Source organism: Cupressus sempervirens, chromosome 9 (assembly GCF_028749045.1).
Source record: "Cupressus sempervirens isolate cs-2001-9-10 chromosome 9, ASM2874904v1, whole genome shotgun sequence".
Taxonomy (NCBI): domain Eukaryota; kingdom Viridiplantae; phylum Streptophyta; class Pinopsida; order Cupressales; family Cupressaceae; genus Cupressus; species Cupressus sempervirens.
In genome coordinates, this window is record NC_143126.1 from 657050621 (window position 1) to 657064047 (window position 13427).

A 13427-nucleotide genomic window follows, 5' to 3' on the forward strand; every position below is an offset into this window, starting at 1 on the left:
CAATGCTATTGTCAGAAGCATGTTTGATTTTGTATAACCATTTTGATGAAACAATTGATTTGTCTTTTGGTCTAGGTACAATATCCCAACCATCATTTTGTAATATGGATTGATACTCCTCAACCATAGTATCTTTCCAAGCTTGACAAGTTAGTTGATAGTTCAGACTTAGTAAGGTTAGTTACCAATGCAATGTAACAAGAATTGTTTATGGTTTTCTTGCTTTCCCTAGGAATTTCATCTAGCTCAATGTTATTTTATTCAATCATTTTCCTTTCCCATAATGGTCTTTTCTTGATATTAGTGGTGTCTCTATTCTTTGTATCTAGTAATGATTCATTTCTTCTAATATGTTCTCCCTCTGAATTTTAGTTTGTAGATTTTCATCTAAGTCTGTGATGGGCTCATCTTCTGTCATTTCCCCTCATTCGTGCAAATTCTTTTGGCGCTTGGTTAATCTATCCCCACATCCGGATAGAGTAATGACATTACTAGTAAGGATGCCTGCCAGTCACAAGGGAAGATTCAACTTAAGTTTGTCATTTAATGTCTTAAAGTACTTTAATAAAGTTACTTTATGTTTTATTAAGACATTAACTTTATAAAGTGACATAGGTGACTATAAGACGAAATTGGTGTTTTATCCCACATCTCTTATTCCAACACTCTTTCCTCACTTCGAGGTTATAAATAAGAGGCTCAATCTTGGGAAAGACACAACGAATATATGTTATAAAACACAAAATCCAAAAAGGTTGCTTGGATGTGACTAGATATTTCCTAAGGATGAAAACCCTTGAGGAAAAAATAAAAACAATGATGTTGGACACAAACCTGGCACTCACAATTTTATATCAGTATTGGAGTTCAATTGAATATCTTGGAAGTTGGCAATAAGTGGAGTTCTCTAGATGGCAAGGGACACACAAGTCAGTATTTGAGAATTGCAAGCAATAAATGTCATTGATTTGTTTATTCCTTGGACGGAAGTAGAATAGCTAAACGTTTTCCTTACAGTAGAAAGTTGCCTCAATGTTAGTACATTACGTGGGTTAGAACTGCTAAATCTTTCAGCACCCCTCCCAATATCACTTCTGTAATAGTTGAACCCGTGTATAAGGGAATGAATGAACAGTATTCAAGAATCACCCCACAGGAATATACGTGAATGAACATCTCCAATGCTGACAGGTATGCAAGTGTTTTTTTGGAACAGTATTTGGGTAGCAGTGTTGGTTGCTAAGTCGCCTGAGACTTCAAAGAATATAGCACAGACAAGTCTTGAACTTCTGTAAGATCAACTAAAACAGATGGAACTCTCAGAACTAGTGTTATCAGGTCTACAATTGAAGATTTGTTGAGCACGAGGAATCCATCATTAGCAACAAGAGGATACAAATCCGGGTGGTTGGAAGTAGCACTATCTATTGTTCAACGTCAAGGGAAGGTGGTTGCAGATTATCATTTAAACATTGTGAATATAGGTCGCAGTAGCTCCCCCGCATCAAATCACAAAGGCAGATTAGTGCTAGTGACTAACTCCAGGTTCTTCATTTTCTCATTTTGTATTAGTGAGACTGTATTCACCTTTTCAAACATGGAGATTGAAACGAGTTTACTATCTCTGTCATACTCTCAAATAGATTTGTGAACAAAATGCCTATATAATATTATTGTTCTAAATTTTGATTTGTATTTGAGTTCCATCTCATTCAACTGTCTTCAACCTTGGCATGCATGTATGAGAAGTGGTACATCTTGGCATGCATGTATGAGAAGTAGTACATTCAAATGGTTTCCTAGTTTATACAGAAAACCGTTCACCAATTGTTTGACAAAAATACAATCAACAATACTACTTTCTGACCCAATTTAAGAAGGATTATTACATCTTCTATACTTGTAGATAGTTTTAAAGCAATGTTTTCTTCAAATATGACTTCTCTGTTTACTTTAACCGATCTTTGTCGAGGTACATATACTCTATATCCTTTGGAGTTCTCACTGTACCCAAAAAATATTCCTTTCTTCCCAGATGGTTCTAATTTGGTTCTTCTTTCTTTAGGTATGTGTATGTAAACATGACAACCAAATATTCTAAGATGACTTAAGTTTAGATCTTGAAAAAACTTCTTTAGGAGTTATGTTTTCTAGTATAGAGTGTGAACATCTGTTTTGAATGTATACAATTGTATTGGTGGCCTCTGCCCAACATGAGAAATGTAAATTTTGATCATTAAGCATAGCTTTTGCTGCTTCAACAATGGTTCTATTTTTTCTCTATGCTACACAATTTTGTTGAGGATTATAAGGTACTGTATACTCCCTTTTAATCCCAACAAAGATACGAAAAAAAATTGAAATTTTTAGAGGTATATTCTCCTCCATTATCTAATCTTTAACGTTTTAATTCTTTTTTATGTTTGGTTTTCCACTATTTCTTTGAACTCTTTAAATTTTGATAGGACTTCATTTGATTCTTTGACTTTTAAGTAATAGATCTAGGTTTTCCTGGAGAAGTCATCAATGAATATTATGTAATAAGATAATCCTCCTAGAGAAAGAGTTGGCATGGGTCCACAAATCAAAGTGAACTAGTTGTAGAACTGATTTAGACTTATGTTTCACTAGGAGGAAAAGGCTTTTTTTATATTCTTTCCTAGGGCACATTCTTTACACATGCCTATATGGTTTGAATTTAAGCTAGGAGTTCCAGTTGTGATTTTTTCTATATTTGGAGGAGAACTGAATCCAATATGTGTGAGTCTTCTATACCATACTTCATTAGAATTTGTCACTTCATGACTTAGGGCTTGTTTTTTAATGTTGCATAGTTTATATAGAGTTATATCTCTAGTCCCTATGGTGATAGCATTTTTGAGATTATTGTTTTTAGCTCATTACAATACTTTGTCTTCTGAAGATGACTTGGAAACCTTCATCGGCAAGTCTAGAGATCGATACTAGATTTTTTTTATGCTTGGTACAAAAAGAACATTATTCAATTTTGGTGTAACCCCAGTTCTTAGTTGTATAGAATAAGTCCCAATACCTTTTACTGGGTATGAGGAATTGTCTCCAATCGTGAATCCTTCAGTGATATAATTTCCAAAAGTTTCAAATTTATCTTTGAATCATGTTATGTGTTGAGAAGCACCGCTATCTATTATCCATACATTTGTGTTGGATTTCATCTTCGTTGATAGAGCAGAATAATATAACAAGTTTTCATCGTTTTTCGCTTCAGCTAAGGAAGCTAGGATTTTTTTCTTTCCGGATAACTTTTGAAAGTATGTCCAAATTTCTCACACTTATAACATTGAACTTTGGAGAAATCATTTCTTTTGAAATTATTATTCCCTTTTCTTTTGTCATATTTCTTTCCTTTGAAGTTCCTCTTTTTCCAACTATTGTTAGAGACTGAAAAAAGACTTTGATTTTCTCCCACTTGATTTGAAATGGTCCCTCTAGAAATTAGTCTTGATTCCTCTGAGGTGGAATCATTTTTTAATTGGTCAAAAGTTGTTATAGAGGGTTTGCTTACAACTTGGATGAATGTTTCCCAATATTATAGGTAATCATCTAAGTGCTATTATGGATAGTTCTTGATCTTCTACTTTGCTTCCAAAAGAAGATATATGATTTTTTATTTCGAAAATTTTTCCAAAGTAGAATGAGATTGATTTTCATTTATTTGTTTTTGTATTCCTCAATTAAATTTTTTAATGTAATTGATCTACTCGAATTGTTGATTTCAAATGTATCCTTAATTGTTTTGAATACTTCAAATGCCTTTTTGAGATTTGAAATAGATGGAAGAATATGATATTTTACTGAATCAACAATTATTTTCCTCGCTTTGTTATTTCATCTTTTCTAGGTGGCTTTTTTTGCCTCATCTTCAGACATTGATATCTCTGATTCAATGAAGGATTCTAGTTCTAATTCTTCGAGAATTGTAATAATTCATATTTTCCATGAGAAGAAATTTGCTGCTCCTTCAAGCATGTCCTCCCTCTACTCTCACATTGTTTGACATATTGTTGCTCATGTTTGGAGATTTTGAATTTGAAAAAGTCTACCAATTTGGCTCTGATACAATGTAAAATTTTATGATTGTTTATCGGTGGAGACTTGAACTGAAATATTAAATCTTATGTGAATGTTTCAGTTGTTCTTTAATGATTATGTTCTGATTTACTTCTGTTCTGTGTGTGTATGTATGCATGTGCGTGTGCACACGCACACGTGTATGCGTGAGTGTGTGTCCCTGTGCAGATCTGAATATGCCTGAGAATGTATTGCCTTTGTTATTGATATATTTTAGTATTCACAAATGCATATGCATTGAGATATGTTTACGTTAACCATACCTCAATACGTAATAGAAATAATAAAACTTCCTTACTAATACTGAACAGATGCAAATCGTTACATTATTAATGACAAGTAACGAGCACATAACACTCGTTATTATATGACTGTCATACAGAACATGATCGGCATATAGAATGAATGTATTTGATACGCATACTTAAGGTAATGTATTTGATCGGTATTCAAAGAATTAAGGAAGGTGTGTGTTGTTATATATCTAATCAGTATATTGAACCTGCTGTATATATATATTCTGGTTAGATATAAAACAACACATATACATAATTTGCTTCAATTTCCATGAAGCTAATCTTCTGAACAATAATTACAAGGAATTTATCCGTTGAAAGCTATTTGCAATATGATGTTTCGGTGAAATATACTCATTTGGCAACTAGCATTCAGTTAATACTTGAACACAATAAGAGTACAATAGTACCTACTAGAAGAGAATAAGAAAAAAATGCATCCAATAGAATGAATCTGTCATCTAAATCTTCTTGTGATAGAGAAATTCCTTAGCCGAGACTTAATTTATAAGGCCTACCTCAATCTTTTTGTGCTCATTCCATCTTCTACTTATCATTAAATTGCAAAGACTTCACCTTAAAATTGCATTTCCACCCTTTAGACTAATATCTAAAAATAAGGCTTAGATAATGACCTTTGATTAATATGTGAGGCCAAAACATCTTACAACTTTTAATTTATTTAACATTTGCAAGATGCATTTGGAATAAATGAATATCAAAAATAATTGATGGACGCTTGCTGTGTGTTCACTCCAACATAGCCCTCTCAAACAGAATTTATACTAAAATTGATTTTGAATTTTGAATTACTATACTGTCTCGGCAGATAAATAAAATAAAATAAGAAACAACCTTCCCGAATAAACTGTTTGTTTATATGCGAATGGAATGGAAGCATTCATTGATTGTTTTGATAGGAAGCTTAACAAGGCCGGCTTTGCTAAGCCAATTGATAGCATTGATGTCAAATGGGAATATTTAGTCTAGGCTGTATTCACCCTTGATAGCATTTGATATAGCAGGCGAATCTTTAGTCCAGCCAGGAAATTTCGTATTATCATTACTTATTCAATTTGAGTATAGCATTCCCAGTCATCAATTCTTTTATCTTTACTGTTCTAGTTGTAGCTGTCACTCAGATTGATCAGGGCTTGTTATTTTGAAATTAAAATATTACAATACTACTTGTTAGATTCTCATCATTCTTATCAATGAAAGACAGTTTGCTTAATTATAATTCTTATCAAGTAGCTAAATCACAATACTTTGTACTTTACATAGAACCTCTCTGTTTTGACAAGTCGGGTGTAATGTCATGTATGTAAAAAATTGTCCACCTGATATCAATGATAAAAAAAAAGCCCCCATTGGAATGGAGAGAGTCGTAAACAATTGCCTTCAAACACCCTGACCACCAAACAAAGAAAGCCACCCCAGTAGTGTTCCTATGTCTCTCCAGAAAAGATTTGGAACAATGTCAATCTATGAGTTAGAATTTTGAATTCTATCCAAGAGATGATCCATTCTGAATTTCATAATAGGTTGACCAGACCTTGTCTTTTTGCACATTTTCATTTTCAAGTCTCTTCGTTTGCACTCAGCTTTTTCTTGAGCTTCACGTTTTTGAGCAATAGCAGCTTCTCTTTCCTTTCTCAACACTTCTTCCTCTTGTTTATGCTTCTCATAGTCTTCCCTTAATTTCTGAAGCGTGTTCTTGCTCTTGTCGGAATAATACTTTTTACCCTTCGCTTTGTGATCATAACATTTGTTGCCCTTATTCTTCTGATAATAGTCATTCTTGAACTTCTCACCTTTTTTATTGACACTTGAAAGAGCTTGTCGATTATTGTTCACATTGTCCAGGACAGAATGCTGTTCAACGCTTTTCTGTTTTTGCTCTGATTCAGTTTCTTGATTCAACTGCAATAGCAATCAACAAAATGTAAGGCTTCCAAGCACAATTAAGTATAGCTTTATAAAAATTAATTAAGCATTATGAATGAACTACACAGACTCTTGTGAAGCCATCTCTCCAATGTATAAGTATAGCTTTATAAAAAATGATTAAGCATTAAGTATAGCTTTATAAAAATTGATTAAGCAAATTGGCTTGCCTGGTTACAAATGAGGCTATTCGTGGTACAGCATAATGCATCAAGAAATGTTAAATAATTGGATAGACCATTTTAACTTATAGCAAAACACGGAATTTTCATCCTATCATACTACATAGCAAATCATGGATTCTGGATACAGATAAACATGTTCATCTTTACAAGATTTAGCTTTATTTCGCAATTATAATGCTAATGTAGCTGGAGACTAGAGATTTCCAGTCAGGCAGAAAAGCAGTGCTTTAATTTGTTTTTGGGATCCATGTCATATTTTTCCTTTCCCAGCTTTCTAGCTAAGACACCAACAACTGGGAGAAGACATCTCAGCCAGCTTTTTTTAGGTCAAATGCAGCCCTAGGTACCTTGAGCTAAAAAAAGATAATTAATTATTTTGAACACTGTATTCTTGGAGATATTGTAGGAGTTACAGACAAACTATCATATGCAAATTACAGCACAGGTTTTTTAAGAGATTGTAACAGGAGATATGGACAGTGGATCAAATACAAGCACAGCATCTAGGCATCATTCAGCTGTCACTGGTAACCTATGAATCAATGAAGTTTTTGGCAAGAACGGCAAGACAACCACTGCTATTTCAGAATTTCATATGTTTAACACAATCCTGGCTACTTCAGAATGTCTCTTCCCAGTTGACACACCAAGAGTTGCCATCTCAGCCAATCTTTGTTCCGAGTCACGTGTAACCTTGGGCATCTTGCATTATAAAAGATCACTTCTTATTTAAAGCAAAAAATATTCTGTGAGATATTGAGCAGAAGTTACAGGAAGTGTATCGCATATGATTTATAGCACATTCTCTTTTGGATCCTGTAACAGCAGATATGAATGTTAGATCATATACAAGCACAGCCTTTAGGTATTAAATCATTCTCACTGGCAAGCTATGAATCAATAAAGTATTTGGCAAGATGGGAAGAAAATCACTACAACTTCAGAAACCACCACTTCAGGTGGCCCCTCTGCTTCCTACACTGAACCCTCTTGCCCTACTCCTCTGGACCTCCCCACCCAAAGTGTCGACGTTACAAAGTTCAAAGGTGAGCTCCTGGTGGATGATGTGCGTGCTAGGGTCGCTTCTCCTGAAAGTGAACCAGATAATGCTACTTTGGAGGACTCTGAACAAGGCATCATCCAAAATATATAGAATAAGATACCTGTAGTGCATGTGAAGACTTGGGAGAGTAAAATAAGAAACCTGGAGGCCAATTTTGAATTGCACCACAGCATCCTGAGATTCATCAAAAATGAAATGAAAGACTGCAAGAAAGAATCTCCACCCTTCACAAACAGATCAAAGGAGAGGAATATAAGATAGACACATCAAATTTCTGGGGAGAGAATGGGAAAACGTTAAAAAAAATTTAACCTGACACTTGCTGACATCACAGACCTCAAGAAGAAAATGAAGCAGATGGAGTGAATGAATGAGAATCTTTCCTGGACAATTCTCTATAGATCAGCAGAACCACAACCAAGTATTTTGCTGCTAACATCACCATGCTATCTACATGATTGTATGCAAGGGTGTAATGGAACCCAATCCAAAACAACTTGGCTCTGAAAACGATATTACTAATGTGGACAGCAAGGTAATAGAGAAACACCTGGGTTTCCTCAAACATCAATGGATTTTGATAAAAAGTCTGAAGTTCTGTCCCTGTAGAGCTTAACTCCCCACTTGAAGAATAGGGAACCCCAGTTGTCCTTGTACCCATAGGATTTCCCCTTGTCCCTGAGGTCGCCATTTTTCCCCTTGGAGATTAATGAGATTAATGAGAATCGATGAGAAAATAATTTATGCGGATTTGATTAGTCCTTGTACACATCAATATTCCCCTTGGACTCTGGCTGGAGGCAATTGAGGACTAGCCCCTTGTAGGTTGGTTTACCCTATTTAGGATCAAAGGGAATGAATCAAATGAATTGACAAGAACTGAAGTTGTCCCTAATAGCATCGAATCTACCTTTTGTGGGAGAAGTGTGAAAGATAAAACGAATTCAAAGGATCTGATCATCCTTGCATGAGTTGAATCTCCCCTTGGTGTGATAAGGAGAACAACTAAATCGAATCTTTGAGGGGGAACTCTTATGTTCTTGAGCTGATTGAATTTCCCTTGGAAGGCATCCAAAAGACTTAAAAGAAACAATAAGTGCAAGATCAAAATACAATGAAAGTTTGGCTTGGAAAGTTCAAATTTCCACCAAGCTGGAGATAAATTGGCTTGAATTTGACCATGCATAGCTTGGATTTCCACCAAGCTGGGCTTGTGCTGACAATGGATATTATGAAGATTGAGGAAATGAAATGGAACTTACTGAAATTCAAGAGAAATGAAGAGAAATCCACCTTACACAAAGTTCAAGACTTTGAAATGCAAACACATTTACCCCCACATTGGCTACGTGGGTACAATCCAAAGTGAAAAATCCTTTAAAAAGCCTTTCAACAGCAAGAATAAAATATAATATGAAGGAATAGACAAGGAAAGCTAGGCAATTTCAGAAAGTGGTGGAAGGAAGTGAAAGAAGAAATAGCAAAGACGAGATCAGATTTATACAAGTCTGATATAAGTGTGTCTACAGTCAATATAAAAGCAGCCATCATTGGAGGTGATAGTCTGAATTCAATGATGCCATAGTAAAATTGCTGCAAGAAAAGAGCTCAAGGCTGGCCAAATATCCATCACGACATGGGCCATGTTGAAGTAGGAAGTCTGCAGACCTTGGGACTGAAAAGTTATAGTAGGCCGTGATTTTCAAGGAAAGTGAGAAGTTCCAACATACCATTAACAAGACTGTCCTAGGAGCAAAACTGGAATCAGAGTCAACTCTAAGGCAAAATCCAAGAGGTCAAAAAGCTGGAAACACGGTGAGGAGCAGATTTGAGTCTGAAAACTCCCCTAAGGATGCAATTCTTTATGGAAAAAAATTAGAGATTTCTCAAGCAATTAATCCTTATCTGAATTCATTCCAGGGTGTTTGGGGAAACATTTTTATAAAGAGACCATTTGATTTTGAGTAAAGTAGTACCCAAATAAGTGTTAGAAAGTAAAGTCCACCAAGTTAATTGAGAGGGAGGGGGAATCAATTATGCATTTAAAACAACTCTCAATATCTTTATTAATTCTGAAACATGTAAACAGTAAATGCAACAACCATAGAAAGATAACCATGCAAAAATAACACTAGATATGTTAACTAGGGAAAGCCTTGATCAGAGGGAAAACCCTGGTGGGAATGATGCCCACAAGATGATGTGCTAATATAGAAGTTCCTTGTGAAAGGATGGACTCTATTAAGAGCCAACAAAATACAATCAACACATGTGAGTCCCTATTAGGTGACTTTGAATCCTTGTTAATTCCAACCCTGTTAGGAGTTGAATGGAAAACAACTGAACTCGCTGTCCAAATAGCCTCAAAAACATTCTTCACTAGACAATCTTCTAGATAAGCATATCCATGATCTTGAACTGATTGAACAACAACTCCTTTGCCAATACAGTTCCTTTGAAGCTCACGGTACATCTTCAACATCAATCTCGGCTCTTACATTAGCCAAGTTCGCATTCGTTTGCACAACAATCTCACTGATCAATACCACACTTTACCACAAGGAAATTACCTGTCATTTATACCAAGTCCTAATAAGTGATTGAGTTGGCCTTGAGACTTTCTCAATTTACAATGAATAATATAGGACATCAATAAGATATACAATTACACGTTACATTACAATTTAATACTTCCTATAAAGATTTTGTTCCAAGTAGGTCTCCTAGGAAACATAAATTGAACAAACTTCATAAGTCAGCTCAAACTGCATATCTAATTTTGCCATCTAAAACATAGCATCTTCAACATGTCTCTGACCTCCCTTTAAGCCTGCTTAACCAGATTACATCTCTATTAAAAGATATAATCAATTTACAAGTAACTACTTTCCAAAAACTCTCTAAAATCTACCTTCAGAAAACATTGCATAATATTGTCATGTCTTTGGATTACTTTATGCACACTTAACTGTAGCATCTATGCTCAACACTGAATGTTCTCCCAATCGCACATAACCCAATGCATTGACCGTTGACCGTGCTAAACACTTCTTCCTCTATAACTCTACCTTCACAGAATAAGGTATATGTTGACATCAATAACAAACAATGTCATAAATGCACAACATAAGCTATGAATCATGTCTCTAGCAATGCTATCATACTCCCCCACAGGAATACCATCAGTATTCATGCTAACAATCTCCCCCTTTAGCATTGATGGCAACATAGATGAAAAATATCTAGGTAGCATCTATACCAAATATAATTCTTACTCATCTACCTTTACTCCATCATTCATGCTGCCATGAATGTAATAATACATCTCAGCATTAGACAAGTTGTTAAGAATTTTTCATGTTAAAATCACAACCATACAATAACCAATATGCACAAGGAAGTTGTTAATCTCTCCAATACATAATATTCTCTCCCCATTGACATCAATCAATATTTTTGCATGTATCACTCTCCCCCATCAGAATTATCTCTCTCTCTCTCTCTCTCTCTCTCTCTCTCTCTCTCTCTCTCTCTCTCATCTCTTGATGTCTTTCATGTGTTACTCACTCCCTAATTGACATCACTGACAAAGGTATCATTATGTCAATTCTCTTAGTTCGATCATTTCCAAACCAATTTGTTCAAGCGCAAGAGTCCATAGATACTGTTAAATACTAGTACGAAGAGTCCTTATTGACTCAGCTCAAACACAAATACTCCCCCATAAGTGAAGCATAAGCATTCAGTCCAGATAAAAGAATAATGTTCTAACTACGTTGGACTGATGCACTCTCTACATCAATTACCCTGAAGTAGGTTGGGGTATAACCCTAAGCATAAAGGTTTTGTGAATATATCTACTATCTGCTCCTTTATGCTGATATATTCCAATCTGATCTCTTTTTTTGTTACCTTCTCTCAAAATGTGATACTTAATTGATATATGCTTTGTCTTTGAATGTAAAACTAGATTCTCCAACACTGTAATTATCTATCATAGTGTAAGATAACAGGCTCAGTAAACTCTATTCCAGTATCTTTCAACATTTGCTTCATCCAAAAAATCTAATTACAATTATTTGTTGTTGCTACATATTCTGCTTCTGTTGCAATTTGCGAAATGCAGTGATATTTCTTGCTTAGCCAAGAAACCAATCTTCCTCCCAAGAATAATGCTCTACAAATGGTGCTCTTTCTGTCATCTACACTTCTTGCCCAATCATCATCAGTGTACACACACAATGTGAAATCCTATGATCTATCATACCATAAACCACAATCAGGCGTTCCTTTAAAATATCTGAAAAATTCTTTTCACTGCTACAAGGTGTGTTTCTTTAGGATTTGCTTGAAATCTTGCTACAATTCCAACTGCATTAGCTATATCACGTCTAGTATGTGTCAAGTACTACAATCCACCAATTATAAATCTGTACTCTGTTTTCTCTGTACTAGGGGATTCATCTTTGCTAGCTAACTTACAACCAGTTACGGTAGGTGTTATCTTCATTCTTTCTCAGGTACAAATTACCATCAGTATTAACTTTAATAAACCCCAAATTTGTCAAGTGTTTATCCAATCTTGCATACTAAGCTCTAGGTGCTTGTTTCAATCCACATAATGCCTTCTTCAATTTGCAAACCATATCCTTTTTATTTGTTAAAGGAAAGCCATCAGGTTGTTCAATGTATACCTCCTCTTCAAGTTCTCCTTCAGAAAAGTTGATCTAACATCCATTTGATAAACTTTAAAGTTCTTGTTAGTTTCATATGCCAAAAGCATTCCTACTACCTCTAATCTAGCACAAGTCTACAAAGGTTTCTTCAAAATCAATTCCTTCTTGTTGTAAATGTCCTTTACAAACTAGTCTTTCTTTGATTCTCACAACTTCACCTTGTTCATTCATCTTGTTTCTAAATACCCATTTAGTTCCAATAATAATATTATCTTTAGATCTAGGAACCAGTTCCCAAGTCTTGTTCTTTTCAATCTGCTCTAATTCTTCTTTCATAGTTTTAATCCAATAATCATCTTTGCTAGCCTCATCAGCATTCTTAGGTTCAACTTGAGATATTAAACACAATTCTTCACTAACCTTGTTCCTTGTCATAAATCCTTTGTTCATACTTCCAATGATTTGCTTAGCAAGGTCATTTTTTGCCACATTTTTGTTAGGTGTCACTAGCTCAATTCTGATTTTTGTTTTAGGTTCAGATCTTGGTTCTTGTTCATCTATTTGTAGTTCAGTCTAAAAATGAGCGTCAATTTCATAAATCAATTCCTGCTCAACATTCTTATTGTTAGTCCTTTGATTAGTGTCCCCACCAGAATCATAATCAAGTATCCTTTCTTGTATTTTGAACTTTTCATCAACTTTCACATTAGCACTTTCAACAATAGTCTTTAATCTTTGATTAAAACATCTATATGCTTTGTTCTTTAATGAATATCCAAGAAACATTCCTTCATCACTTCTAGAATCAAACTTTCCAATATCATCATCTCTCTTAATGTAGCATTTACTTCCAAAGATTCTAAAGTATTTCACAGTAGGTGCATGTCCAAACCAAGTTCATAAGGTGTCTTACATGTGCTTTGTCTAATCTGCACTCTATTCATAGTATACACTATTGTATTTAGTGCTTCTCTCCAAAATATATGTGAAATTATGTTCTCAAACATCATTGCTCTAGCTGCTTCTGTTACTAGTATGTTCCTTCTTTCTACCATCTCATTTTGCTCCAGAGTCTTAGGAGCTTAAAGTTGTATTTAAATACTATTATCCTCCCAAAAGTTGTTAAATTCATTTGGAATAAATTCTCCAC

The 13427-nt window shown here is 34.7% G+C and overlaps 1 protein-coding gene across 1 annotated transcript in view; it reads right to left on the bottom strand.

Annotated features, from left to right (window-relative positions):
• Positions 1-5611: 5611 nt before the first annotated feature.
• The window catches only part of LOC149540445 (rRNA-processing protein), a 65063-nt gene continuing 57247 nt past the window's right edge, over positions 5612-13427 (bottom strand). The window contains exon 3 of the mRNA XM_089801549.1: positions 5612-6329. Coding sequence (XP_089657675.1) covers positions 5892-6329 — 438 coding nt within the window. The 3' untranslated portion in view covers positions 5612-5891. The remainder of the gene's footprint in view (positions 6330-13427) is intronic.